Consider the following 27,356-nt stretch of genomic DNA (forward strand, 5'->3'; position numbering starts at 1 on the left):
AGGCCCGGGCCCGGGCCTGGGCCTGGACCTCGGCCTCGGGGCCGGGGCTTGGGAAGGAGGCTGTAGGCCGCCGAAGCCCGTCCCCCGCTGGGAGGTGGTGCTGCCTTCGGGCCCGGTTTCAGTAGCTGGTGCCGGGGCTACCGCTGGGCTTTGGGGGCGACTCTTGGCCCGGGCCGGTGCCTTAGGGGAGTGTGACTGCAACCTCCGGTGGTGTTTGTGCGCGTTTTCCAGAGAGGGGCAATGGTAGGGGGGGTGTAACTGCAAAATCACCACAAGAGGCAAGGGTAGGGGGATGTAACTGCAAAATCACCACGGGTGTAGGTTCAGCAAGGTACGGGTGGGTACATTTAGTGTTTTTTTCTGCGGAGGGTCTTAGAGGACACCCGCCATGGCGTCCCTGTAAAAGAAACACCCAACAAACTCACAAAACAACAACTGTCATTGTCAAATAAAAGGTATTTGGACTACAAGGTATCACAGAGAACATTAAAGTCTCACTCAGTTTTGGGACAGTTTTTGAAAGAGTGTGGTTGACATAAACGTGAGCCACTGATACAATGAGTAAGGTGTTGTCTTAACTGGGGCAAACTAGAAGAGATGCTGAACTCCAAATAATAGGGTAATAGAAATGGGATAGTGTTATGCTGTGTTACATATGTCCCGTTTTGCTCCATTCGTCTAAATCTTTCTTGGTCCCTTTGTTGTGGGTCGCATCCTTTGTTTCATATGTGTTCTTATTTTTCCTGCTGATATGAAGAGCTTTCCTTGGAAGCTGTATTGGTGCATACGCAATAATGTGAGAAGAACCAGTAAAACCAGAAGTAGTGAAGGAGGGTAGATGGTTTCTTAGTAAATTCTTCACTTAGTCAAGGACTTTTCTGTTACACTTTTTTGTGTGTATATAAAATGAATATAATTTTCCATAAGTATTCGTGGATTAAAATCACTGTGAGAGAAGGGAATACTGATTCTAAAAAGAAGAGTAATTTTCTAGGTCACACTTCCGTGTTTGAAGCGTAGCTGGCCTTTGTTTCTGAGACTTCTAAATAGAAGGTTAATTATACAGTATAAATAGGATCATTATTTCAAGTGCATGATGTGTGCAAAAATAAAATAATCAGACTGAAACAGATAACTGACTTCTGTCGCATTTTTTTGTCAGCCTTCTAGCAGCGGCCGAGCTGCGGAGCTCCTCGCCAAAGAACGTGGAACGGTGCCTGGGTTTATTGGCTTTGGAACATCCCAGAGTGATCTAGGATATGTTCCTGCAGTTCAAGGAGCAGAAGAAATAGACAGCCTTGTGGATGCTGATTTTCGAATGGTGCTGCGAAAACTTTCTAAAAGGGATATCACAACAAAATTAAAAGTAGGTGTATCCTTTGTCTCCCATCAATTTTTGTTTGTCAGAAAACAATAAATTTTTCTCAAGGATGGGAGAAGTAGCTAATACTAATTTCATATGGGTAAATTTTCTAGAACTGCAATCCAGGAGGTGTCTTGGAGGACATGTAAAAAGGTCCATCACACGATGATGTCAGAGCGTTCATAAAATTGACTCTATAGATGCTCAATTACAAGAAATTAATTGATTTTTGAAAAAGAGAGTTTCAATGTCTGGTAGAATCTCTGAAATTACAGAACAAATCTATGTGACTTCTTAAATCATGCTCTTGATATTTTGATTTTAGGCTATGCAGGAGTTTGGGACAATGTGCAAGGAAAGAGAAACAGAAGTTGTTAAAGGTGTTCTTCCTTACTGGCCAAGAATTTATTGTAAAATCTCACTAGTAAGTATAAAAATATATATTAAAAAATTCTTTGGGTACTTTCTGTGAAAACCTCTAAAGCAGTCTTTATTGATACACCTAACTTTGTTGGAATTACTGACTTCAACATGAAATTGAAGGAAAGTAGTGTTCTTTATTGTGGAGATGTTCCAGTATTGGCGGTGGGTGGAATCTTGAACTGTTGATGCCTGGGCTGTACTTGCTGGATGGAGATAGCTGTTTGTTACATCTTCGTGTTAAAAAGATGAAAGATACTTTTTCTCAGTACTGAGCCCTGTGGAACACCACTTGTGACCGGCTGCCAACTGGGCTGAACTCCATTCACCACCACTCTTTGGGCCCGGCCATCCAGCCAGTTTTTTACCCAGTGAAGAGTACGCCTGTCCAAGCCATGAGCAGCCAGTTTCTCCAGGAGAATGTTATGGGAAACAGCATCAAAGGCATTACTAAAGTCTAGGTTGACAACATCCACAGCCTTTCCCTCATCCACTAAGCAGGTCACCTTGTCATAGAAGGAGATCAGGTTAGTCAAGCAGGACCTGCCTTTCATAAACCCGTGCTGACTGGGCCTGATCACCTGGTTCCCCTGTAGGTGCCGTGTGATGTCACTCAATGTGATCTACTCCATAACCTCCCCAGCCCTGAGGTCAGACTGACAGGCCTGTAGTTCCCCAGATCCTCCTTCCAGCCCTTCTTGCAGGTGGGCGTCACATCTGCTAACCTCCAGTCAACTGGGACCTCCCCGGTTGGCCAGGACTGCTGGTAAGCGGTGGGAAGTGGTTTGGTGAGCAGTTCCACCAGCTCCCTCAGTACCCTTGGGTGGATCCCATCCGGCCCCATAGACTCGTGTGTGTCTGAGTGGTGTAGCAGGTGTCATTAACCATTTCCACTTGGATTGTGGGGACTTCATTCTGCTCCCTGCCCCTGTCATCCAGCTCAAGGGCCTGGGTACCTAGAGAAAACTGGTTTTACTATTAAAGATTGAGGCAAAGACGGCATTAAGTACCTCAGCTTTTTCCTCATCCTGTGTTGCTTTTTTTTCCCCCCAGCATCCAATAAAGGCTGGAGATTCTCCTCAACCCTCTTTTTGTTGCTAATGCATTTATAGAAACAGTTTTTATTGTCTTTTATGGCAGTAGCCAGATTAAGTTCTAGTTGGGCTTTGGCCCTTCTAATTTTCTCCCTGCATAGGGGAGAAGTCTGTATAGCCCAATTCATTGCAAAAATGGCTGAACTGAGACACAGCTTTTCTTTTGTCATCACTTTTGCTTTGAAGTACTCAACATCAAAGGTACATTCCTTAAGACAATAAGCCTTTCTCTCTTTTTTTTTTTTTTAAACAGGATCATGATCGCCGTGTTCGAGAAGCGACTCAGCAATCTTTTGAGCAACTGATTCTTAAAGTAAAGAAACACTTAGCTCCTTACTTAAAAAGTATCATGGGATACTGGCTGATTGCTCAGTGTGACACTTACTCCCCTGCCGCTTCTGCTGCAAAAGTAGCTTTTGAAAAAGCTTTTCCTTCAAGCAAACAACCTGAAGCCTTAGTATTCTGTAAAGATGAAATTCTTAACGTGAGTTTATACTTCTATATTTCTTTAAGGCTTTATGTTGAGCATATGTCAACTTGTTATAACTCATCCTGTCCTCATCTAGTCTTCATGGTTAAATTTCTTGGCTGAAACTCTGCTCCTGCTAATGTAAAGAGAAGACTGAGGCAAAGACACATCCTCTGTTTTTTTGGCTGGTGATTGGAATGACTGGAACCGGATGAACGAATATGAAGTGAATTTTCTTGTGTGCATTTCTATGTAATGATGCTCAGTCATCACATAATGTTTCTGCCAGATGGAATAATGGTGCTGGAGTAGTTTAGCTGCGGTGGTAAAGGATTAAAGAATGCTGAGCAGTGCTTCAGAGAGCCTCTACAAGTTTTGTTCTGACCAAGGTTTATGCTTTTTTGCCCGTCATATATGAAACTGCATTGACTGAATTTAAAAAGGTAAAAGTTTGCATTGCTGGCCCATCGTATGCCAACTTAACCTTTTTTTTTTTTTTTTTTTCTCAATTTGTCGTCTTTTTTCCAGTAGGATGTTGGCATAGGACTGCAACTTACAAAGTCTTGATTCAAACAGTGCTGCAGCTGCTGTGTTCAGCAGGCGTCAATTAAATTATGTTCTGGTTCACTATCATGTCTAAAATGTGCTTAAAAGACTTGACTCAGAGGTTATGAACTTTTATTGTAGAGCTGTTTCTGAATGATGTGTAGACTATGTTATTTACATATAAATACTAGGTTCTCATGTGTGTATATGTATTGTTTTTCCCCCAGGTACTTCAAGATCACCTTCTGAAAGAAACACCCGATACTCTCAGTGACCCCCAGTATGTTAGCCTGCTTTAGTGTATATGGTTTAAGTCTTGGTCTGTATTGGGTTCTCTGTCCCTGCAGGTACTGGATTTAGTCTTGTTTCCAGAGACAGGATAGTTATTTGAGTCCAGATCCCAGCAACTTTCTTTGAGACGAAAGTAGAAATGCTTTTGAAAGTGTCATCAGTTGTCTTAGTTCTTGCTTTGGCTCTTCTAGGAGTAGCATTTTTGAATAGCTGGAAGATGAGATGACTTGAAAATCTCACTTTTTTGTAACAGTTTATAATCTAATTTGGTGGCGTTAGAACCTACAGAAAATTTACATATTTATGTTGCTGGCATGTGAAATCAAAAGAAGAATACAAAAAACCTGAAGACAGTTTAGTTTAGAGTTTAGAAGAGCTTGAGGGGCCTACTGATTTATTTATGGTTCACTTTAATTTTTTTTGATCTGTTTTGCTTTCCGAGAACTGTACCAGAGGAAGAAAGGGAAGCCAAATTTTTCCGGATTCTGACCTGTTCCATGTTAGCTTTAAAGAAGTTGCTTAGCATGTTGCCAGAGAAAGAGATGCATTCACTGGAGGAAAAGTTGACATCACTTCTGTCCCAAAACAAATTTTGGAAATACGGCAAACACAACATACCACAGGTGACTTTAATTTCATCTTTATTTTGCTTGGTTTTGGATAATACATGGAACCTAAGCAAATATTAACTACGTGTATTCTACAGGAACGAGCTGTGTACTTCTCTGAATTATGTTTGAAACAGCCTGCAGATTGCTGTAAGATTTGCCCAGTAGGCTAATTTGTTACTTCTGTGTCACCATCATCTAGTTCTTATCAATCTGCTGTCATTTCAAGTTCATGTAAAAGACAGAAACTGTGTCAGCTTACTGCTTGTATTCTTAGTACTTTTCTATTTTCATTTTATGAAACCATTTATAATGGTCTTTGGTCTGCTAAGACCAAGAGTGCGTATAGAGTGATGAATTGATTCTGGTAGTATTTTGTTAAGAAAATTTTAAGGTGCTTTTGGGAAAGCATGCCTTTCCAGAAGTATATATATATATATATATTTTTTTTTTTAATAAGAAAAACTTTTTTAAGTAAAGTTTTAAGTATCCTTTTTTTAAAAAGGATAACTTTTTATAAGTTATCACTAAACACTAAAAAATTTAAAATATAAACCAGGTTTGTCAAGTAATTTGTTTTTCTTTATTTTTAATAATATTTAAAAGTTTGCTGATGTGGTAAAATACAGGGACCACATGTTGTAATTTACGGTGACTTTAAAAGGAATGTTATAAACTACATGTAGTGACAAAGTGTTGTCATTTGACTAAAATTTTGTTTTTTTCTGTGGCCTGTGTCAGGTTCGCTCAGCTTTCTTTGAGCTGACTTCGGCTTTTTGCCAGTACTTGCCTGAGCTGGTGAAAGCTGAAGCACCAAGGGTTTGTCCTGCTGTTCTTCTCAGCATTGACGACAGCGATGCAGTGGTGTGTCCTGCTCTTTGGGAAGCTGTACTTTATGCTGTCACCACTGTTGAGGTAATGTTGGAAACCAAAGGGGCAGGCATTTTACTCAAATTTATCTTTTCACCAAGTGCCATTGTTCTCTGCGTGGAAGTAGGAAGAACAGCTTGACTGGGTTTTCCTTATGATTAATAACATGAACTTATCAATGCTATGTGTTCCTTCTTCCTCCTTAGGGTTTCAGTTAACTTTCAGATATATTGTGTCCAGCCTGTCTGAAAATCAGAGTTGTTTTATAACTTTGGTTAAATTAACCTGAATCCCTTTGACTAGAGATAGTTACTAATAAGTAAAATAATACTTAAAGCCTTTTTCTTGGTGAAAGACAGTTACAAAAATGACCTGCAGTGCATTTTTCATTTATTTGTTTCCCCTTCTAATTTAATGCTTACTTCTATGCCTTTTTTTGTGCTTTTTTGGTTTTAATTTGAAGTGAAATACTCGCTTTGAATTTATTAGCAGGATGAGTGGTGTTGCCATAGACTGGGATGTTTTGAGGGTTTAATGCTGCAGATCTCTTTTGTAACTGCTGGTCTCGACTGTAACAATTTATGGGAAAAAAATTGTCTTTTTTTCAGCTTACTGTAATGGTAGGTATCTGGAAATATGATAAACCAGATTAGATGACAAAAAGCTTTGGGGTGTGGGGGGAAAGTGCCAAGGTATTTTGTAACCATCCGAAGATTTTTGAGGGGAGTTTTGAGGATAGCGATGCTTCTAAAGTCAAGATTTTAAAATCATTGCTTATTCTTGATAATAAGAACTCAGAATTAAATACAGGACCAGTTACAATAGTGGTTTTTACGAATCATCCTTGAAGCATTATTAAAGAGAAGCCTTTAATTGCAGTTTACTAACAAGGAAGGTCCATTGATTTTAAACAATACAGAAATGGTTTTATCATGTTGACTTCTTAAATTCACAAGCTGAAATAGGGAGAAAGCGGTTTTTAAAAATCCTGACAAGTGAATTTAAATCTTACAGTAACTTGTTTCAGCTGCAACATAGGGAGGTAGATTAAACGTCTAGCTTGGGAGTTCTTCCAAGGCAACATACTCTCATTTAATTTACAGTAGTTGTATTTCTTTCTGTAGGACTGTTGGAGTCACGTAAATGCCAAAAAGGGAGTTCTGCCAAAGCTATGGACAGTGCTTCGAGAAGGGGGACGAGGACTAGCTACTGTTATATACCCAAATCTCTTGCCATTCATTAGCAAGGTACCTCCTGGCGTTGCAGAACCAAAGCTGGAATATTTCAGAACTTTTTTCAGCTCTATAATTCAAGGGTAGGAACTACCAAATACTTTATTTTTTTATTTTTTTTTTAAATCAGCCTCTTTTACATTTGGAAATAGGAGAACTAATCTTCTTTAAGCATTTAAAGATAAGTAACATGTCATTTGGCTTGAGGATACTTAATTATGCATTAATTGTTTATTTGAGAAAAGACTGTTTTCATTATGATATTTGAAAATCGTATTTTTGAAAGACTTTTAAGTATCCAAAGCTAGAGTCAGTCCTTTGTGGCTCTCCCTGTCTTCTTAAACCTCAGCTGCCTTTTTGATTTTATTACGCCTTCCTTACCTAAAGCATTCTTATCTTTCCTTATCAAAGCTTTGTGTTTATTCCATGACAAGTTTTAAAATGGGAAGTTAATTTAAAATTAAGAGTGGTTTTGAAGATACCAGGCTCTTCTCATCACTGTGTAATTATTACAGAGCGTATCGGGGATTAGCGTTGTGATTGTGAAGCTTCCTATATGCAGGAACTTTAATTGTTGTGATACTGATTTTTAAAGGATTGAAACAGCTACCATTTTTTGCCTTTAAAATACATCAAAACCAACTTTCTGTTAAATCAAATTTAAATAGATGCATGTGCATTGTGTACTCAAAAGCATATATAAGCTGTTTTATGAAAGACTAAAATGTAACTTATTTAAACAAAAATCAGTTCTCAATTGATATTGGTGAGGCCCTTAGCGGAGCTCTTGGAGAAGAGAGTTCTGCATGGATTGATTTTGAAAAGTGTACGGAATTTTATTACAAGTAGTAAAAATGTTGTAATATTTGTAATTTGTGTAGTCTCTTTGTCATTAAAAAGCAAACAAGTCACAGTTTTTCAGACTCTAACTGGCTATGGTGAAACTGTCTTTTGTTGGCTTTTTGTTTTAATTTTTTTCTTTTTTTCTGTAATGACAGAAAGTCACACTTTCTAAACCTCTGTGGTGTGTGCGGTAGAAAATTGCAAAGGAGTTTTGGCAAACAGCTGAAACAGTAGACAGTACACTTGGCTGGATATGTTTCCTCTTACTACATAGATTTTTTTTTTTTTGAAAGGTAAAACTGGATGGAAATGTTCCTTTAGTATAAGTTGTATTAAAAGCCTAGATTTATTGTGTTGACTCTTTAAATATGTCTTACTGCATTGTTTTTAATCTGACTCCTATCAATGATTCGATGACTGTATATTCTCATATTGGTGTTGTTTGGATAAGAACAACATCACGGAGGTTACAGTCAGTAGTACCTACGCACTGGGTTTCTCAGAAGCACAGGTGACTGAGCGTGGCCTCCCTCCGATGTTGCCTTGCAATAGGTTGTCAAGCGAGCGAGCGATAGCCAGCCCTTCAGAAAGTTCAGCGATTATAACTGCATTTATGGAATGTCTGCGCTTTGCTGTACTACAGAAAATAGACGAAGAAGATGACCAAAGACAAATTCATCAAATGCTTATATATGACCAGGTATTTATTAGAAATACTTAATGTTCTTGTGTGTGCATTTAATAATTTAAAGAAAAACATAAATTTCTGTGAGGATTTACTTCTCTGTTGAAGTTTTCACTAGATTTTATGGAAAAAATAGTCTTAGTGAATTTACTAAATTTTTCCCTTGCTATAAAATCATTCCTTTTGCTGTGCAGTTTTAATTATATTTTTTAAAAAAAAAGCATCCCACCATGTATGTTTTTATTAAATGTTCAAGCATGAGTAATTCTGATGTTTTCAGAATTGCTTCTGGAATGTTTTTCGAAATTATTGAATTTCCTGGTGTTATAAAGAATAAAGTGATCATCTAGTTGGATCACTGTTCTTTAATGATTTTTTTTTTTTTTCTCTTTATAGCTAATTCCTCTTGCCAATGCTGTACTTAAGGAGCCCAGGTTACAAAATGGACCGTTATTTTATCAAATAGCAGAAACGTTGAGCTCCTGGGAAGCTAAAGCAGAACTCTCCAATGATGATGGCACAGAGACAGTTTTCCAGAAACTGTTGTCAAATTTTTGGGACCATCTTTTAAAAATGTGTGTGCTTCATGTTGATAAGTTGGATGCTGATGAGAACTCATTGTTTACCATATCTGCTATGCTAGAAATTCTTCAGAATCCAAAGAATGCTGCAAAACCAAACACCAGAAAATCTCTAAAAATCAGATTTACAGATGAGGATGAATCTGAAAGAAACACAGAGAACGGAAAGCTCACGGAAGTGAGAAATAGTGACCCTGAAATAGAGGCTGACTTGCAACATGGTTCACTTCTAAGGAAAGAACCTTTAGAGAATTTAGTCTGCAGCCTTGCTGAACTGAGTATTGTGTATGTCAATGAACAGAAGTCAGAACAGCATTTGAAATTTCTCTCTGCCCTGCTCAACTCTTTTTCTTCGAACAGAGTTTTTCAAGTACTTCTAGAGCAGGGAAATGATGCAAGCTCTGCTCAGGCTGAATCCCAAAATGAAATGAAAGCCCATCATGAAAGTCCGTCTGTACAATTTCTGTATGTGAATTTAATAACTTGGCTGAAAGAAGACTGGAGGAAAGACACCCATTTTCTGGTTGATATTTTGTACAGTGTGCTTAATTGTTGCAACAGTAACAGTGAGAGGAAGATCATTCTCGACGATTTAACGAAGGTATTACTCTTGTACACTTTGTCAAAGTGACTGCTCTTTTTGTGGGCTGTGATTGGTTAATGATTTTATTTTGGGGCTGTGGAATGGAAGATACTCTACATGAACTTGGATAAGTTCAACATAAGGAAGGTAGATTTAGGAAAGGTTGATACGACGAGTGTTGGGGTGAATGTTTGACATACGTCTCTTTCTATATGGTATAAATCATTTAAAAAAAAAAGTAACATCCAAATTTCTCTATTCTTGCTTCTTTATAGAGTGTGCTTTTATACTAGTCATTGTTGGCCTTTCTTTTATAGTCCCTTATTGATCTGCGTGGTAGAGAAAGATTTGGAAGCCAAAACCAATACAATCAGTAACTTTGTTACTGAAACTTAGCAACTTCTGCTTATCCCCTGCGGAAAATAAAGTTGTAAAACAAAGTTAAAATGGTATTAAATTAAATCTATTCAGTAAAGAATTTCTTAAATATTGTGGAATTTTGATTTCTTTTCAGATGGATCTGAAATGGATTATTTTTCTTCAGATAATTCAAAAGGTGCCTTTTAAGACTTTTTTTGTTCTTGTTTTGCATGGTTTTGAATGTTTCCCTGGTGTTAGCTTTGAGAGTTTCATGTGTTTGAATGTTTTTGTTTTGGTTTTTTTTTTTAAGTAGTGATAATTTCTGTAGTTTGAAAATCTTGTAGTAATAGTTTCAGAGTGTTGTTTCATTTAGCTGCATTTAAATCTGGGGACAGTCTTAGAAATTAAATTACGATACCAAAACGAAAGCATCTTTGTCCCTTCTGTTTTTGGCCAGTTTGTTCATTGAGCCAGGGGGTTTCCTGGTTTGTTTCTGGTCATCCCTTCTAAGCTACAGAGAATGGAGTTGGACGAGTAATTTAAATGATTATTTGTATCATTACTCTTACATTGTGCTCACAATGAAAAGATAGTATGCCTTTTTTTTTGAACGGGATATTGAGAGACTGATACTTAAGTGATTGCCTGGGATGAAATATGAAGTGTGTTACAAATTTTTGGACAAGAACTCATAGCACTTGATTTGAAATTGTGTGCTGACCATAATATCTTTCCTCACAGATACTGTGTGTTTTAGGAATCCTCAGTTTTTATGATTTTGTAACTTATAATGGCTTGTCAACAAAATATTTTTTTTCTGATTTGTGACCTTCCATTTCTTTTTAGAGAAATTCAGATGCTGTAGATAGATTTTATGTTGTAAATAGATTTTATTTCAGCCAACCTGGTCATCGAAAAGTTATCTTTCTAACTCCAGTGTAGGCATTCCCTGGGCTCTCTAGATGGAGAAAAGGAAAAAGAAGGACTTTCAGAAGGTGACTTGTTTCACTCTAAAGTAGAGGTCTGACCTAGCCATAAGTTGCTGTCTGTGACCAAAAAGCAAGTTGGGGGGGGGATTGTTGCAGATACAAACACCTAGAGACTTATTGTTTATGACAGATGATATGATTCCCACTCTCTGTGTGCAGGTTTATTAATCTTATACTACTTAGTAATGAAAGTTACTACCCTCAGAAGATTATTAGCATTATTTTCTTGTGGTTCAGGCATGCTCAAGCACAACAAAACTTTCCTTAGTCTCTGACTGGCTGAAAGGAGATGTGCTTGGAGAAAGACTTGTAATGCTGGCAGATGATCTGTGTCACCTGGGTTTAAAACCTGTAGCAGCCTCATCAGAATCGTCCTCTTCAGAAAGGTGGACCCTCCTGAGCTTAGTGTTGTCACAGCACATTAAAAATGGTAAGAATATTTGTTCCTTGGAGTTTGTGAAGTGCACGTATGCTTTATAGAAGATTGAAAGGAATTTGAGTTCTTCCAGAATAGTTAATTTGTAACATGACAGGTTTTGAGGTTTTTTCCACCTGAGTCAATTAACCATGTTCAGTTTAATTTTGTAGGCACTAACTTGCAGCAGCAACGTTGCAATTTTTTTGGGCTGCATTGCTCAACAATAGTCAGTGTTTACAGAACAGATTCAGATTTATGGGTCTGTAAAACTTGAGGAAAATTTAAGTTGACTGCAGTGCTTGTTCAAAGATAGTGCATCCTGAACGTGTTGTAAGATTGTTATTTCTGTTACTGGAACTTTTGATGTAGAGGAGCATCAGAAAAACCTGTTCCTCACTCCAGAGAGAGTTCAACAAACTTGCTTGCTTCTGAGTGTCAGTGGTGTCCTAGGGCTGATTGTCCGGTGACTTTGCTTTTTGGCTGTAGAGGTGGCTGTATTCCTGAGCTCGTTTTGTGCTGAGTGCTGTGCACCTGTTTTTAATGCATGCTGGATGCAGTCTTAAGAGACCTTCAGGAGTTATGGTTGTTCTTAACTTAGTGATTTAGGTCAAAGTAGAGTATATGGACTTTCAAAAAGACTTTAAGAGATCTGTCATCTAAGTTTCTCAAGGTAAACTGTCGTGGAGTAAATGGAAGGGCCTTTTGTGGATCAGTAATCTGTGAGATGGTAGGAATTAAAGGGGGAAAAGGATAAATACTGAAAGGGTGGTAATTGTTTCTGATAAATTATTCAGAGTAATCAAACATGAAACTTCATGGAGCCATAGCAGTGTGTTGGGATACTGAATGATTAACTGATACAATTACAAATGAAATTCAAACCAAATAAATATCAAAAGTATATGTGGGAAGAACACAATTGTAACTATCTATTCAGTTATTGGCTCAGAGCTGTTAAAAGTCATCAAAGAGGTCTGGAGTCATTGTGGTTCTCTGTAAGTGGCAGGTTGGTGCTCAGCAGTAAGGGAAGAATACAGGTTATTGGGAGCTGCTGTGAAAAGAACAGAGGACAAATTAAAATTATTATAGCGTTGGTGTGTCAATATCTTGAATACTGCCTGTAGTTTGGTCACTGCAGTATTCTTGTTCATCTATATGCCTTTGAAAAAATGTGTGATAGAGTTAGAATATGCCCAAAGAAAGGTGGCAGAGATGGTTAGGCAAATGCAGTGGCTTCTGCTTGTTGAGGCAATAAAACAGACTAGAATTGTTGAGCTTGCCATGAAAGTGATTTGGGATGGGGTTATGATAAAGAGCCATAAAATCATAATTTGTATGGAAAAAGCAAATATGAAGAAATTTTTCATTGTTTGTTTAAATGGAGGAGCCTGAGGTTGCTTACAGATGTTTAGATAGCAGGCTTGAGGAAAGAGAAAAGTACACTTCTTCGTACTGTTCATGATTAAATAATGGAACTCCCTGCCACAGGATGCTGTGGAGTTTGAGGATAAGCCTACTTAGATCCCATGACAAAGGGACTAAATGTATTCATGGAAGATTGGTCTGATCGGGTTAATTATATGGTCCAGGTGTAATCTCTGGCTCACAATTGATTGCCAGAAGCTAGGAAGGCATAAAAGGGGAACGTGTCACTCTGCACTTGCTCTGTTTTATATACCTTTTGTCTAAGCTGCTTCACCTGGTTTAGAGAAAGGATACTTGGCAATGTGAAACTTTGGCTAGGTGATCTTAGATGACTGTGGAATAAGAAAGAGAGTTTAGATATATAGTAAACTAAAACTGCTTTGCACTTTATTTTGCATTCAAAATTAGTAAATAAAAACCAAGTCAGTACATATTAATATGATGTCTTTGAATGATCATGTTTATCAAGTAATCAAAGCATGCTGTCTGTTTCCTCTTCCCAATAGAATCTTTGATTGGTGACAAATTTGTTGAAAGGATTGTTGATAAACTTCAAGCAGCTCTGTCTAAAGCTAAGGATCTTTCTGAAGCTGGAAATACTGAACCATCAATATCTTTCATCTGCGATGTAGCCTCAAGCTTTTTCAGCTCAGTTAAAGGGTGTTTACTGATGCCATCCTCAGAAGACTTGCTGCTTACAGTCTTCCAGTTGTGCGCCCAGAGGCAGAATGCTACGCATTTAACAGGTAATTTGGAAAAAGAACTTCAACCAGACTTTCTCGTAATTGATGATTACATCTAAACTTTTCTTTTTCATGAAACAGATTCAAGTATATAATAGAATATTTAGTTCAGAGACATTGAGCACTTGCAGCTGTAACTGACATGAAAATTTGTGCTTGAATTTACAATGCCAGAAGTTACTACTAAACATCAAGTCCTGCACATCTTTACAAGGATTTTAAACTTTTTTGATGTTAGTATCCCTGTACTTCAGCTGTCTTTGAGGCTGTGGTATTTCGTACTTTCTGGAGTGTTACATAAATTCTTTAAGGTCTGCGAAGTACGAAGAATGACCATTTTTTTGTTCGTTCTGCAGTGTGGGGATCCTATGAGAAAATCTGCAATCACTTCATTAAAGATACATACGTTTATTCTGAAACCATTTATATTGGTCAAGTTGCTCTGAGAAATTGTGACCCATTCCTCTCTCCACCAGCATTTCATTTTCAGACTGAGAATATGATGTATATTCTTTGAACGCGGAATTTGAGAGTGATAAATTGGTATATGCCTTTACTGGCATGGATACAAAGGAGGAAATGTTGCAGTGTTGTCATAGAAGTGATGTAGGACCACACTAGCCTGAAAACCACTGCTGCTTTCCAAATGTTGTGAATGTTCAGTATTTCAGTATTTTAGTTAAAATGCGGTTTTGAAGACCATGTGATCATACTGTAGTCGACCACAGGAACATCACTCTTATTCTCAAATAAATACTACCTGTGTGTCAGATTAATTTAAAATTGCCCTACAACAAGAAACCTGTATATTTCCCCTTGAGAGTTACTGCATGGAACCACACAGAAAAGAGAATTCTTTTCCTGCTCTAGGACCTTTAGACATGTGATCCTTGCTGTATGCTGTAGGTTGTAATTTAAGTTTACCTGGTTGTAGTGGGTTTGCTTGTCTGTTTGTTGTTGTGGGTTTTTTTTTGTCTTTTCCCTACAATAGATTTACTTGTATGTAAATTAAAACACACTTGGATGTCTGGTGTAAATTCACTTGTGCATCAACTTCGGAGCATGCAGAAGCAGAGTACCTTTTTGCATAAGTCTGCACTGTGGGTCAAGAATCAAATCCAGTCTTCCTCTTTGGATGTTAAAAGGTAATTGTGATGTACATGTCTGTTTCATAATATGTTCTCCAAAACAAATGAAGATCAGTGCTATACTAGTCTTTATTTAATTGGCATCTCTAGTACTGAGAGATTTTTTTTCAGCCTGTCGGAGGGGAGAGCTGTGGGTAGAGCATAACTTAAACTGCCATTGGTGTAGCAGGTGTATGACATTGTATCAATGCCTGTAGCATTGACACAGTGTAAAATAAAGCAGCTTGCTTTGACTGGATAGTGCCAAACTTGTTTGCAGTGTTGTCTCCTTTTCTCAGCCTTCAGGTTTTGATCTCTGCAGTTAGTGATTTGTTGTCTCAGCTTATGGAAGCTGACGGACAGTCTGGGTGTCTTGTGGGAGCTTATGTTGAGCATGTCACACCAAACAAAACTGAGTGGAGGAAGTTGCACGAGTCTCTATCTGCTGAGGTATGAAAATGGTAATGGACTTACACACGGTAGTCAATCTTACCTCAAGTTTCTGTCCTCTAGCGTGATAAGCATTTGACAGTTATGAATACACGTTTGTCTGTGCAGAGGTTCTTTTCAGCGTCTGTCCATGACAGAGGACAAAATCTGTATGTTTATGGCCCCATCCAGTACTGCTGGAGAAAACAAAAATCTCTGAAATTACCCTTTTCTGTATGGAATACCAGCAGCTTACTTTACAATTCAAGAATTTTGACAGAATGTACATCCTGAAGTTGTTCTTATCTTTAAGTTAATTCTTCTATCAGATTCATTTTGTGAAAGACACCAATATCTGCAGAGGAACATAATATACTGGCTATCAACAAAATGCTGACATACATAGAGTGAAGAGTGGGGAAGGATGTAAATTTCCTGTCCAACCACCAGTCTTCAGTAATGTTAATATTTCTTGTAAAGTATAGACAATTTTAAAGATACATATTTAATTCTGAGGCAGCAGTGCAGTTTCAAGTTACTGCTGTGCATTTAGGATTTTTAGTATGCTGGAGTAGCTCACCATTGTGCTTTTGGCGTTAATTGTGTCTTTCATGGTTATTTTTTAATAATTCTGAATTTTCAGGGTTTAACAGATCGTAGCTCTTCTATGTTCTATGCATCATTCAAATGTCAACTACTTGTTTATACTTTTTTTATGCACGTGTTACAGTGGATGCACAAACCTCTTCTGGAAGGAAGGCTTAGTGTGAATTGTGAACCTTTGGGATCATGTGTTAAGCTGAGCGGCACAACTAAACTTCCAGGCCATCTGTGTACTTCAGCCTTATTAAGTAAAACGGTGCTACTTGTATTGGAAAATGGCATAGTCCATGGAAATGGTGATGCTGAAAGAAAGAAAATGGACAATATAAGTAAGTTACAACAGTAAAACTTGGAATTTCATTTTATAGTGGTTGTAAGTTAATTGATAATTAGAAATTAATAGTTAAAAGTTTGGCATATAGGAATGAGAAATCCTTTTATCTTTTGTTGTTTATCGGGGTTTTTTTCTTAATTTCTTTTTTAAAAGTATAAGTATGCACAAGTATAGTGTTTGTGTTTCTAGTCATTTTTTGAGTATATACATGCTGAACAGAACTTTGAATTTGGAGAAGTTTGAATTTATGGTGAACTTCAAAGTTGTTTTATTGCCAAAACATGTGGTGTATTGGCATGAGTGGGCAGTAGGAACTGTATCCATCCATCAGATAAATGCCCTGAGTGTTGAGCCATAACGAGCAGATGTTTTGAGGCAGCGTTTTTTCTTAATTCCTTCAGGAGGAATCTTGTTTCTTTTTGTTTATAGAATGCTAAAATTAGAGCCAGCATTATCAAATTAACAATTCTGTCTCCAAAAGTCTCACCTCGATGAGAAGTATACTTGTTCAGTGTAGGTCTTTGTAAGCTAATGAAGACACCATGTCCTAACTATATTAGCATCAAATTTGTTTGTTGGGTGTTTTTTTTTCCAGATTTAAATCTTGATTGGGTTGTCTGCAAGAAATATATATATTTAAAAAAAAAAAAGGGAGAATAGAGAGGAGTTAGAGTTCTTGTCATGCTTGATTTGCTTTAAAATCTCCTGAACATCTAGAATAGATTATTGTAGCTTTTCCTTCTCTTGTATTTTATGATGCAATGGCAAATATCCAGTCTACACTCTGAAGCACCTGAGATTGCATGTAAATATCGTCTTTTTAATGCATTAAAAACATACTTAAAAAACCCCAACAAAACCTTGACCTGAAACTTCTTGGTTATGCACTGAATACATTCAGCAGTTGTTTGTAACAACAACTTTTGTTATTTAATTAGTTGCAGAACTGTTGTACTCATTACAATGGATTGAAGAATTGGAGAATCCTCCTTATCTGCTTCTGGAGTATCTTCATATGTTAGAAGAAATGCACATCACATATGAGAAGTTCAGTACACTTAGTAATACAACTAGCCTTCAGCAAACAATATTTGATAGGTATGTAAGAACAAGTAAAACAACCCTTAACTCTGTCTTCGTATTTTGCATTGTGTAGCGTATTAAATGCCACTATATTTCCTTATGTGTATTGACTCAAACTTCATCCAAATGCTTTTATTGTGAACTGTGCATCTGTGTATATTAACCAGGGTCTTTGTTCTTCTTTGAAGGTCAGAGGAACATGGAAGACTCTGGTCCTTAACCATGGCTAAAGTGATCCGTGCAGAAAACGCTGTATCCTGTGAAATGAAACAACTTTTTAAGACAACAGAAGGGTATCTTAATACTGCTGCCTATAAACTTCTAGTTTGTTGCAAATGTTGATAATGTTAAATGATACTGATTCTGGTGAATGACCATTTGAATGACTGAAGATTTGGTAATATGTATGTATGGTATGTAGAAGTTTAGTGTGTGGAATTAGTTACATCATAGGCTATTCGATCATTATGAACCAACTGACATTTTGTTTACTAGTTAAATTTCTGGGTTCATTTCACTCTTGATGCTTTGCTTGTATGAATAGGTTTCTGCCATTAACAGAGGGCAGACTGCATACACTTCAGTGTCTATCACCTTTTTTAACTGAGGAAGAAAAGAAAGAACTTGTCTTCCACTGTGTGGCCAAACTTATGACATGCACACAGACAGAGCTTTCCAGCACTGATGGTGAGTATGTTCTTATCTCAGTCCACTTCTTTAGAATTTAAGAACATTGTTTTGAAATCATGTTTGCTTTTAGATCGAATGTGTTTACTATAATAATATTTTTGTTCCTACAGTGAAATGTCTTCTCAGTTTGCCTATTTCTTCTAGACCATTTGGCATAGTAGTTTTCTGCCTTATTAAGGAAATACAAGCTATACTGCCTGGTGCAAAATTAGAAATAAAGGATTTAGGCTGATATTGTTAAAATAATTATGATACTGCTGTACTACTACTTTGTTCTATCTGATTCAAACACATCTGTAAATATCAAAGCTTTCAATTAATCATTTAAGCTTTACACAGCATGCAAAAATATTACTATTGTCAGCTGGTTGTATCATGATTGTCTTTAGATGCTTTAGCAAGAATTCTTTCACAGTTTATGTATAACTTTTGAGTAGTTCTTCCATCCCGGGATACAGTGTGCTGACTCAGGACTGCTATACATACACTTTCAGCAGCTTTTGAAAAATTACTTGGAGGTGATTGAGATGTGTTATAATATTGCTTTAAATATCCTTCAGAAAACCTTTTTATTTGTACAAACTTGCTGCTTTTCAAGAAAATTCTTTGGAAAGGCTCACACACGGTCCTTCTAAATGATTGGATTAGATGTCATTTAAAGGAAAGAACTTTCTCTTTTTTCTTAATGTTGATTTGTGCTTTCTTGCACATACTCTTATTGAAAAAACTGTCTTTGGTGACTTTAAACTGTGGACATCTGTCCCTTAGCAGTGTCCTTAGGTTTTCAGATGAGTTATTCCAGTGGATGTCCTCAAAGTCTGAAAATTTCCGGTGCTAGTGTCACACAGTGATTGAGAGGAATGTTGACTCTTTACTACTGTGGTAGTTCCCCTAACTCTTCAGACCTGGTTAAGCCTTCCTGGCTTTCTGAGTGAACTGGTGAACCAACCAAATGTGTCTGTGAAACTTTAAATAGAAAATGGGAAGAAGAATCCTCACTCCTCCCCTGCTGTGGCGTGCTCTTGTTTGTAACGCTGGTCTGCCTTTTTCTTTCTGCTGCTTCTCATTTTTCTAGGGATTCCTGAGCAGACAATATATACCCAAATTTTCCCATGAAGTGTGACATATGTTGTAGGCTTACCTTTCAAGTTTTAATTTTTTTTTCGAATCAGGAAAGTGGTGGTAAAGTTCTTGTAAATCATTGCACTGCTGCTTAAGTGAAGTGGTTTTTTGTTTGTTTTGCTATGCATATATGGTGCTTTAATTAACTCAGTTCTTTGCCATCATGCTTGTAAGAAGTGTTCTTGTTCTCCAATAAGTCTAGATACATGCAGTTTTCCTTAAAAATGGGAAAAAGTACTAATGTCACAGGAGTACTTCACTTTGAAAGTAAAAATTTACACTTTTACAATAATATTGGAATTCACAACTCACAGTTACATTTACTTAATTATCTGTGCAAATTATTGCTTAGCATATGTTGTGGCTTGAGGCTGGGCTGGCCACTAAGGAATGACAGATGCTCTCTATTAACCCCTCTCCCCTCCCAGAAGGGGAAGGGAGAGACAACAAGGGAGAGAGACTTACGGGTTGGAAAAGAAAACTAAAACAGCTTCAATGAAACAATAACCATAAAAGAAAAGATAATAATACAAATAAGAAAATAATGAAATATATACAAAACCAATGCCAAGCCCAATGCCCCTGATGATGATGTGTCACCACTGACGCTGCAGGGCTGGCACTGGGGAAGCCCCAGGCTGGACTTGGCAGCAGACGGGAATCAGATACAGGAGATGGATTTAGGAGCTGGATTCAGGAACACACGGACCGGGATTGAAGGCAGAAGAATGGAGGGAGTCCTTGGATGTTGGCTGTCGAAGAAGAGGGCTTAACCCTTGTGATTCCTCAGCTTTATACTGCAGATGATGTGTATGGGATGGAATACTGAGTTGGTCAGGTTTGGGTCACCTGTCTGGTTTGCTCCTCTCTGCAGGTGTGACCCTTTACTGCATTACAGCCCCTTTCACTTACGGCACCCCAACGTGGGGTGCAAGATTCAGCAGTGACCTTGGCTGCCATAGGAGCAAGTACAAGCAAGAGCCTTTCTGCAATCCATTCCTTGGTACTAGCTACAAACATCAAGCACTGTCACTGCTAGAAGCAGTCACTGTCTGGAAAAACATGCCATTAACATCAGAAAGTGCAGTCACTTAAAAGAGACTTAGCTGAAAAGGAAAATCACTAAAACAGAATTAGTGACAGCATACTACGTTTTTAGTAGCACAAATAGATTTAAATCTTAGCAGGTATTTTTCTTTTTTGTAAATTGTATAAACCAACAATCTTATAGGAGTTTTTGGTTGGTTTGAGGGTTTTTTTGTTTTGTTTTTAGGTGTTTTTTTAAAGTTTGATATAGTATTTTTGATTTAACAATGGCATTTCTGAATTCAAAGAAGAAAGCTTAGGTATTATCCAAACAGTCTTATAATATTAAGTTCAAATGAGATGATCCAGTCAATTGACACACGTTCTAATATTTGTTTTGTCTTCATAATTAAGACCTATTGAGTATGATATTTTTATTATGTTATAGGAGCATTCGGGTGTCTTTCCATTTTGAACTCCTGCTTGAATGATAGAAGTATCGACTGTGGTCATCTACTACCTGGAATACTAAAAATCATAATATCTTGGAAAAATGATAATGATGACAGCTTTCTCTTTAGCTGGTGGGTGCAACTGAGATAATTTGACTTCTTTTAATTTCTAAAACAAGAGTTTAAAAATACGGAGTGGATATTAACTCAACAAAATCAATTTGTGAGTTACAACCGCCATCCACTGCTCTAATACTACAGTTTTAAGCATTTGTAGAACCTCATCCCTCAGTTTAAAATACCTGTCTTTAAGTATCTAATAACTCATACTGAAGAAAATTACCTGCGTGGTTGAAGGCTGGGAAACTATGGGCATTTTTAATGCACCTAGATGTCAGCTGTTTTCAAAAGCATTCAGCACTGACCAACTTTTGTAGCAGTTTTTGCTGGATATTCAGTTCCAAATTCTGATTGCTTATTTAGGCAGCAGAAAGAAAACTTGGATATCAAACTTAGGTGGACCTGAAACAACTTGGAAAGCTTCCAGCAAGCAGTGAAAATATACTGAGGTTCTTTTGTCTTGAGTATAGTGAGAAAAATCCAGGCAATAAAGTCTCCAAATAATGTGCGTTATTTGGACACTTGAGAGTTTATGGTTTGTTTTTTTTTAAATTAGCAACTTAAATGATTATCTTGCACTGATTTAGTTAAAATTGCTACATTTCATGGTTTATGTAAGTATATTACTTAAGCGAATATGTAAATTGTACAATTTTAGGAATCTGTATAACATGCAAATAAGCAAGTAGCTCTGATAGTCTGTTTTATACCTGTTGACTGACTTATTTAGACTTGGCAGCTAAAGTAGTATTCTGACTTTGAAAGACAGAGTATCAAACGCACATAGGGTGCAATACTAATTTGTCCTAAGAGGAGAAGTGAAGGCAAAAATATAAATACTCGTGTCTACAACATAAAGATGTATAAGCTTTAGTTGTATTTTTATTGCAGCAATCTGAAAGAAACAAGTGCTCAGTTGCTTGGTTTCAACATAGAGATGATCCGATACCTTCCCTTGCTGCTGAAGTATTCCACAGTTCCTTTGGCCGATAATGAATGGGATTTTATCATGTGCTCCATGCTGGCTTGGTTAGAGGTAATATGAAAGAGACTGTTCCTTAACCATTGCATTGCAGCTTTTCCTAGGGTCCTCCTGATGCCCTCTGAACCTACTGGACTGATGCAGGGCGGGTGTTAAAAAAACAGGGTATGAAATAACTAAATTTTTATAATCTTACTGGGCGGTCTGATTGACATTTCATTGTATCTTTGAAAGCTGAATGTTAGAAGTTCACCTGTGTGTTTACAAAGTGGAAAGTTGGGTATCAGGATGATACAGTAAAATGTTGTAGAAGCTATGCTATGTAGCAACTAAATTTAAAAAAAACTTGCATGAAGATTGCCAAGGGGAATGGAAATCAGAGCGCTCCTAATGATTCTTACTTAGATTTTAGAACATAGTGGTCTTACAATTTTAACTTTGTCTAAAGTGTGTGTTAACTTTCTAGTACTTTACAGTAATGTTCACTATTAATAGCTGGGTACTTGGCATTTCAAAGATTTTTTTAAAAAGTGTCTCTGTTGAAACATGGAACTAAGAAAAGAAACTTTACCTACCACGTGAGTGCTAATGCTCCCTCTCCAGTTTGGTGCACTTACTTTTTTAGATTATTCTCCGGATAGGGCAGGGACATCGTTACCTTAGCTTAGCAAATATTTGACAGAATATTAAAAAGAGTTGCACAAAATCCTTTTTTCATGAACTTTGACAAAGATCATGTGTGGCTTAAAAGCACGAGCAATACCGTATCTCCCATTTCTTTTTATATATGGAGATGAAATTACGTCCCCCGTGAAGTAATACGATGTTTAGTAATGGCATTGGTAATTGGAGAATAATTTTGAAATGTGTCTGCTGTAGGTGTCTGTGTCGAAAAATAATAGCCCTTTAAGACCAAAGTCTACCAAGACATATAAAAATTAACTGAATGAAAAGCAGTATCTGCATTTCAATAATTAAATGATCACATGAAACATCAAAATTTATATTCTAATGCTATTAGAAAACAAGTCAGAGTGAACAGCTGACTATGTTATTAATCAAATAAAGATACAGAATCTCTCAGCCTCTAGCTTTTTTTTTTTTTTTTTTTTTAAAAGTAATTTTACCACTTTCTATCACTACATACTTGTAAGGGCAGGCTGGAAACTTCCATATGGCCTTTCTTGGTCTCGGGATTCTTGCCTATGCTCTATGTCCCTCAAAACTGTATTTTTTTTTAATTAAAAAAAAAAAAAAAAAGACAAACCCAAACCACAAACTTGTATGAAAAACTTGTTGCATAGATTAAGTGCTTGGGAATATTTTAAATATTTAATGATACTCCTTTTTTGGGGAAACTAGTAAAATAAAAATAAAAAGAGCTACGTTGGGGAAGAGGAAATATTCTCCTGATTGCCACTTCAGTAATTTCCAGTTTACAGCAGTGTATTGCCAGTTGCCTTCTGCAATTTGGAAATACAAGCATGATACTGGCATGGCTTACTATGGTTGGGAGGGAAAAGTGAGAGCACTTCCCATATCAATTTTGGCTCACTTAGCTGCACAAATGCTCTAGATAAGCTACAGCTCTGTACATTTCCGTTTGAATCCACTTGGTGGCAGTTTCTTTCTGTCATTATAAAGAAGGTCATAGAGGGGAAGTAATCGAGGATTCTAAATGTTGATGAGACTTGAAAATAATTTTCAGCAAGTCTTACCAAAATACATGTGATTTTTTAAAAGTTCCCCCCCCATCATTTTAAAATGTTTTTTGCAATTGAGTCTTCTTTGAAATTACACTTTCTGGTATAGACAAGGAATGTGAAACAGGTATTTTAAAGAATCTCCCTTTTATTTTTTCCTCCTAGACAACAAGTGAAAACCATTCGCTATATCATGTCCCGCTTGTGCAGATTTTTGCTTGTGTCAGTTGTGACTTGGCATCTGCCCTTAGCGCTTACTTTGAGGCTGCAGCTCCTGAAACTACTGAAAATCTTCCTGTGAACTTGATCAGTGAATGGAAAGAATTCTTTTCTGAAGGAATTCACAATTTGCTGTTACCTTTATTGGCGAAAGTCACAGGCAAGTATATATGGCAAGGAGGGTAATAGTGGTGCCTGTCAGTCCATTCTGAAATAGAACTTGACAAGCTGTATTTTTGAATTTATAGGAATATTATGTCAACGTAGCTTACAAAAACTCACTTTTTTGAACACTTCTATGCTAATTAGTAAAGTAATTGTACTTAACATGCAACGAAGCTCGTGAGGGGTCTGGAAAACAAGTATCATGAGGAGCGCCTGAGGGAACTGGGATTGTTTAGTCTGGAGGCTGAGGGGAGACCTTATCGCTCTCTGCAGCTACCTGAAAGGAAGATGTAGTGAGGTCGGTGTTGGTCTCTTCTCCCAGGTAACTAATGACAGAACAAGAGGAAATGGCCTTGAGTTACTCCAGGGGAGATTTAGACTGGATATTAGGAAAAATATCTTTACTGAAAGAGTGGTGAGACATTGGAACAGGCTGCCCAGGGAGGTGGTGGAGTCACCATCCCTGGAGGTGTTCAAGAGAGGTATAGATGTGCTTAGGGACATGGTTTAGTGGTGGGCTTGGATGTGTTAGGATAATGGTTGGACCTGATGATCTTAAAGGTCTTTTCCAACCAAAATGATTCTATGACTTTTAAGATTAGATGGATTCTGGTAAGGAGAGTATGAGTTGTTTTGAGTAATGCTTGTTTATGATCTCATCCATATGTTCTGTATCACAGATTGTCTTCCTCTGTTTTAAATAGGAGAAACCAAAAATGCATCTGAAGGCTCCTTTCAGAACTCTGTGTTAACGTCTTTGGGTGAAGCTCTAACATATATCTCGAAGGACCAGTTGTTAAACCATAAATTGCCAGCGAAGTTTGTTGCAGGCCAGAAAACAAATCTTCCAGATAAACTGCAGACTCTGCTAAATACGTTATCTCCATTGTTGCTTTTCTGGGCTAGACCTGTGCAGATTTCTGTCTACCACATGTTGTACAAGTAAGAATCAACAAATTTCTCACTTTCCTCATCTCCCCCTGCCCTTTTTATTTTTTAAATGTACTATAGAACATGCACTTACTCTTGCATTTAGCAAACTTATGTTCCATTATGGAAGAAAATCCTTAACTAGGCAATTTGTGTTCTGTATTGGAGAACATTTTATAAACCTATGAATGCTAAACTTAATTGTAAACGTAGACTAAACATATTCAGAGAAATTTTACAGCAGTACATAAAGGTACAATTTTATTTTTTGTACCATAGTTACATAGATATTAGTATCTATATCTAATTATAAACCTATTTATTTTTACTCCCTGTTTTAACATGTTCAGAATCCTAAAATGTAAACTGAAATATTCCAGGTTTAATCTGGGTCTGAGAGTATCACTAAATAGTACGATCTTTTTATTTTCACTAGTTTAGAGAAGAAAATTAAGAAAGTGAATAAAAATGTGTAGTATTCTTGAGAACTTCTTGGATATCTCTAGTATGAAAGGAGAGAATACAGAATTTGAAAAATAGTCTGTGCATTTGACTGCTCAAAATGCAAATTGTGAGGTAGGTGGCTTAAGCATAAGAAGCTACCGTTATCTTTTGCTTACACAGAGGCCTAAAGTTGCAATAGCTTTATTCTGAGATAGAGAAGTTTATTTTAGCATGACTTGGGAAGTGTAAAAGGTCTGGAAAAGAAGCAAGCAAGGCTACATGCTCATTCGCTACTGTCATTCAGGAACAAATGTGCAATGGTGACAGTTCTCTTAAAGATTCTGTGTTGTTCTTCAGGAATAATTGCCATTATTTTATTGCTCATCATTAATGTTGACACTGATAAGCAAAGAACTATGCATCACATACATTAAAATAGTAAAATTAAATCTGATTTCCTTTGTGTATTTCTGTAGATTAATGCCTGAATTGCCTAAATTTGATGATGCAGATCTCAAATCTTACGGTGATGAAGAGGAGGAATCGGCATTGTGTGTATTTTTTTCCTCGTGTTTCTTAATGAATGTTTTCCGTATTTTTAAAATGTGTTAGAAGAGTTGAGATTTGCAGCAGAGTAGTTGTCTGTCAGATGTTAAAAGAAAAAAAAATTCCATGGCTGTGACAACAGGGTCATCAATACTGAAAATACTCAGTATAATTGATTAAGTCTGCCTTTGTGCTAAAACTGGAAACAATATTTGTAATTGTTTTCTAGGTACAGTTACTAGAGTAAGCGCAACATAGATGCTCTGTATTGTAAAATCTTGACAGATTTTTTTACTGGACTGCTGTATTCAGAATGTGTCCAGCTGCACGGGGAACTTCAGTTTCTTGAACCTCCAAAATTGACCTGGGTATTTTGTGCAACTTGAGTCCTATAAAGTCAAGAGTTTGAAGAGGGAATATGGTAACTGATTTTAAAAAAAAATTTTTTTTTTTTTTACCTGATTTACTATGGAACTGCAAAAGGCTTTTTCATTTAATGCCAAAGGCCAAACCCAACCCGAAGACATTCAGTGATTAGGAAATCTGTCATTCGGTTGCTCCTTTGTTGGTGTGACTTGACAAACAAAGCAGCGAGCAAACCAGCTGCCCATCATGTAGGTTAAGGCAGCTCAGCCATAGACCACTTTCAGAGGAAGTGATCAGCGTTCAGTTTATATTTGTCTTGCAAGAGGTAAAAACACTTAACTGTCAGGTGGTGTTTTTTTCAGGGGGAAAAAAAAATCATCTTAAAATCTAGCACTAATGTGTGAATCTGAAAGTAAATTTTGCTGTAATCAGAGGCCCCTTTTACGTTCTACAGACCTGGCTTTACTAAGAGGTTTCCGGGAAAGCTGTGAATATAAATGCAGTTAGTGCTGTGCTAAAGGTTCAAGCTCACTATGCCAGATAACATTTTTCCATAGATCACCTCCAGCAGCTCTTATGTCTGTCCTGACCACTCAAGAGCTCTTGCTAGAAAACATCCTGGAATGCATTCCAGTTGGAGAATTTGCAGTTATTCAGCCCCTGAGCGATGAGTTCTGCCTTGTTCTAGGATATCTCCTCACTTGGAAGTTAACGTTGGCTTTCTTCAAAGCAGCTTCTTCCCAGGTATATGTTCAGAGTCTTTTCCTTTTAGCTGAGTTTCTTAACATGCTTCTTTGGTTTGAATCTTGAAGTTCATCCAGCCTTTCTTTCTTTTAATTATGTATCTTCATACCTCTTCTTTGTGTGGAATTAGTGGAATTCTGAAAGCATCGATAGACTTAGATTTCTGCACTGCAATAGTTAAGGATGGTAATATTAGAGAATTAACAGATGATTCTTTCTGGCATTTTCCAACAAGCCTGCTACATTTTATGATCTTACAATCATTCAAAATGGTGCAGAGAATTAAATCACTCTTCGAAACACTTGTTCTGAATCACAGTTCCTCCCCACAGAAATATATTTGTATTATTTACAGAATAAGCTGTATTTGTTAAGTCTCATCTGTATTTTTGGTTTTGTTTTGGTTTGGTTTTTTAACATTATCAGCTGCGAGTTCTTTACTCCCAATACCTTAGAAGAACTAAAAGCTTGAATAAGCTGCTTTATCACTTGTTCAGGCTTATGCCTGAAAACCCTGTCTTTTCTGGGCCAACTTCAGAAGTTCCAAATAAGGACACAAAAACCTTCTTCACTGAAGAGCTTCATTTAGATGTCAAAGGTTAGTAAAAATTGAATTTGTGTGTTTGAGAGAGTTTTGATACGGCTGAAGTTTAAATATGCTTTTCTGCTTAAAAATACATTTTTAGAAAATCTTACCTATAAAATAGACAGTCACACAGACAAATACATACGTATGTTTAAAAATCTTTGG

General features: G+C 37.0%; 1 protein-coding gene across 2 annotated transcripts in view; it reads left to right on the plus strand.

Annotated features, from left to right (window-relative positions):
- Positions 1 to 27,356, plus strand: part of LTN1 (listerin E3 ubiquitin protein ligase 1) — a 31,998-nt gene that overhangs the window by 158 nt on the left and 4,484 nt on the right. Inside the window, exons 2-26 of one of the 2 annotated variants that reach the window (XM_086477936.1) lie at positions 1,163 to 1,366; positions 1,689 to 1,787; positions 3,131 to 3,361; positions 4,120 to 4,172; positions 4,626 to 4,806; positions 5,533 to 5,706; positions 6,786 to 6,976; positions 8,289 to 8,436; positions 8,818 to 9,603; positions 10,100 to 10,141; positions 11,172 to 11,364; positions 13,284 to 13,523; positions 14,512 to 14,665; positions 14,947 to 15,097; positions 15,807 to 16,008; positions 16,952 to 17,111; positions 17,285 to 17,389; positions 17,641 to 17,783; positions 20,383 to 20,518; positions 21,398 to 21,542; positions 23,357 to 23,570; positions 24,280 to 24,517; positions 25,426 to 25,500; positions 26,419 to 26,605; positions 27,032 to 27,203. In XM_086477936.1, the coding sequence (XP_086334062.1) occupies positions 1,163 to 1,366; positions 1,689 to 1,787; positions 3,131 to 3,361; positions 4,120 to 4,172; positions 4,626 to 4,806; positions 5,533 to 5,706; positions 6,786 to 6,976; positions 8,289 to 8,436; positions 8,818 to 9,603; positions 10,100 to 10,141; positions 11,172 to 11,364; positions 13,284 to 13,523; positions 14,512 to 14,665; positions 14,947 to 15,097; positions 15,807 to 16,008; positions 16,952 to 17,111; positions 17,285 to 17,389; positions 17,641 to 17,783; positions 20,383 to 20,518; positions 21,398 to 21,542; positions 23,357 to 23,570; positions 24,280 to 24,517; positions 25,426 to 25,500; positions 26,419 to 26,605; positions 27,032 to 27,203 (4,624 nt within the window). The remainder of the gene's footprint in view (positions 1 to 1,162; positions 1,367 to 1,688; positions 1,788 to 3,130; positions 3,362 to 4,119; positions 4,173 to 4,625; positions 4,807 to 5,532; positions 5,707 to 6,785; positions 6,977 to 8,288; positions 8,437 to 8,817; positions 9,604 to 10,099; positions 10,142 to 11,171; positions 11,365 to 13,283; positions 13,524 to 14,511; positions 14,666 to 14,946; positions 15,098 to 15,806; positions 16,009 to 16,951; positions 17,112 to 17,284; positions 17,390 to 17,640; positions 17,784 to 20,382; positions 20,519 to 21,397; positions 21,543 to 23,356; positions 23,571 to 24,279; positions 24,518 to 25,425; positions 25,501 to 26,418; positions 26,606 to 27,031; positions 27,204 to 27,356) is intronic. The other variant, XM_086477945.1, reaches the window with a different exon arrangement.

The sequence above is a fragment of the Leptosomus discolor genome, chromosome 1 (genome assembly GCF_034619465.1).
Source record: "Leptosomus discolor isolate bLepDis1 chromosome 1, bLepDis1.hap2, whole genome shotgun sequence".
Classification (NCBI taxonomy): Eukaryota; Metazoa; Chordata; class Aves; order Leptosomiformes; family Leptosomidae; genus Leptosomus; species Leptosomus discolor.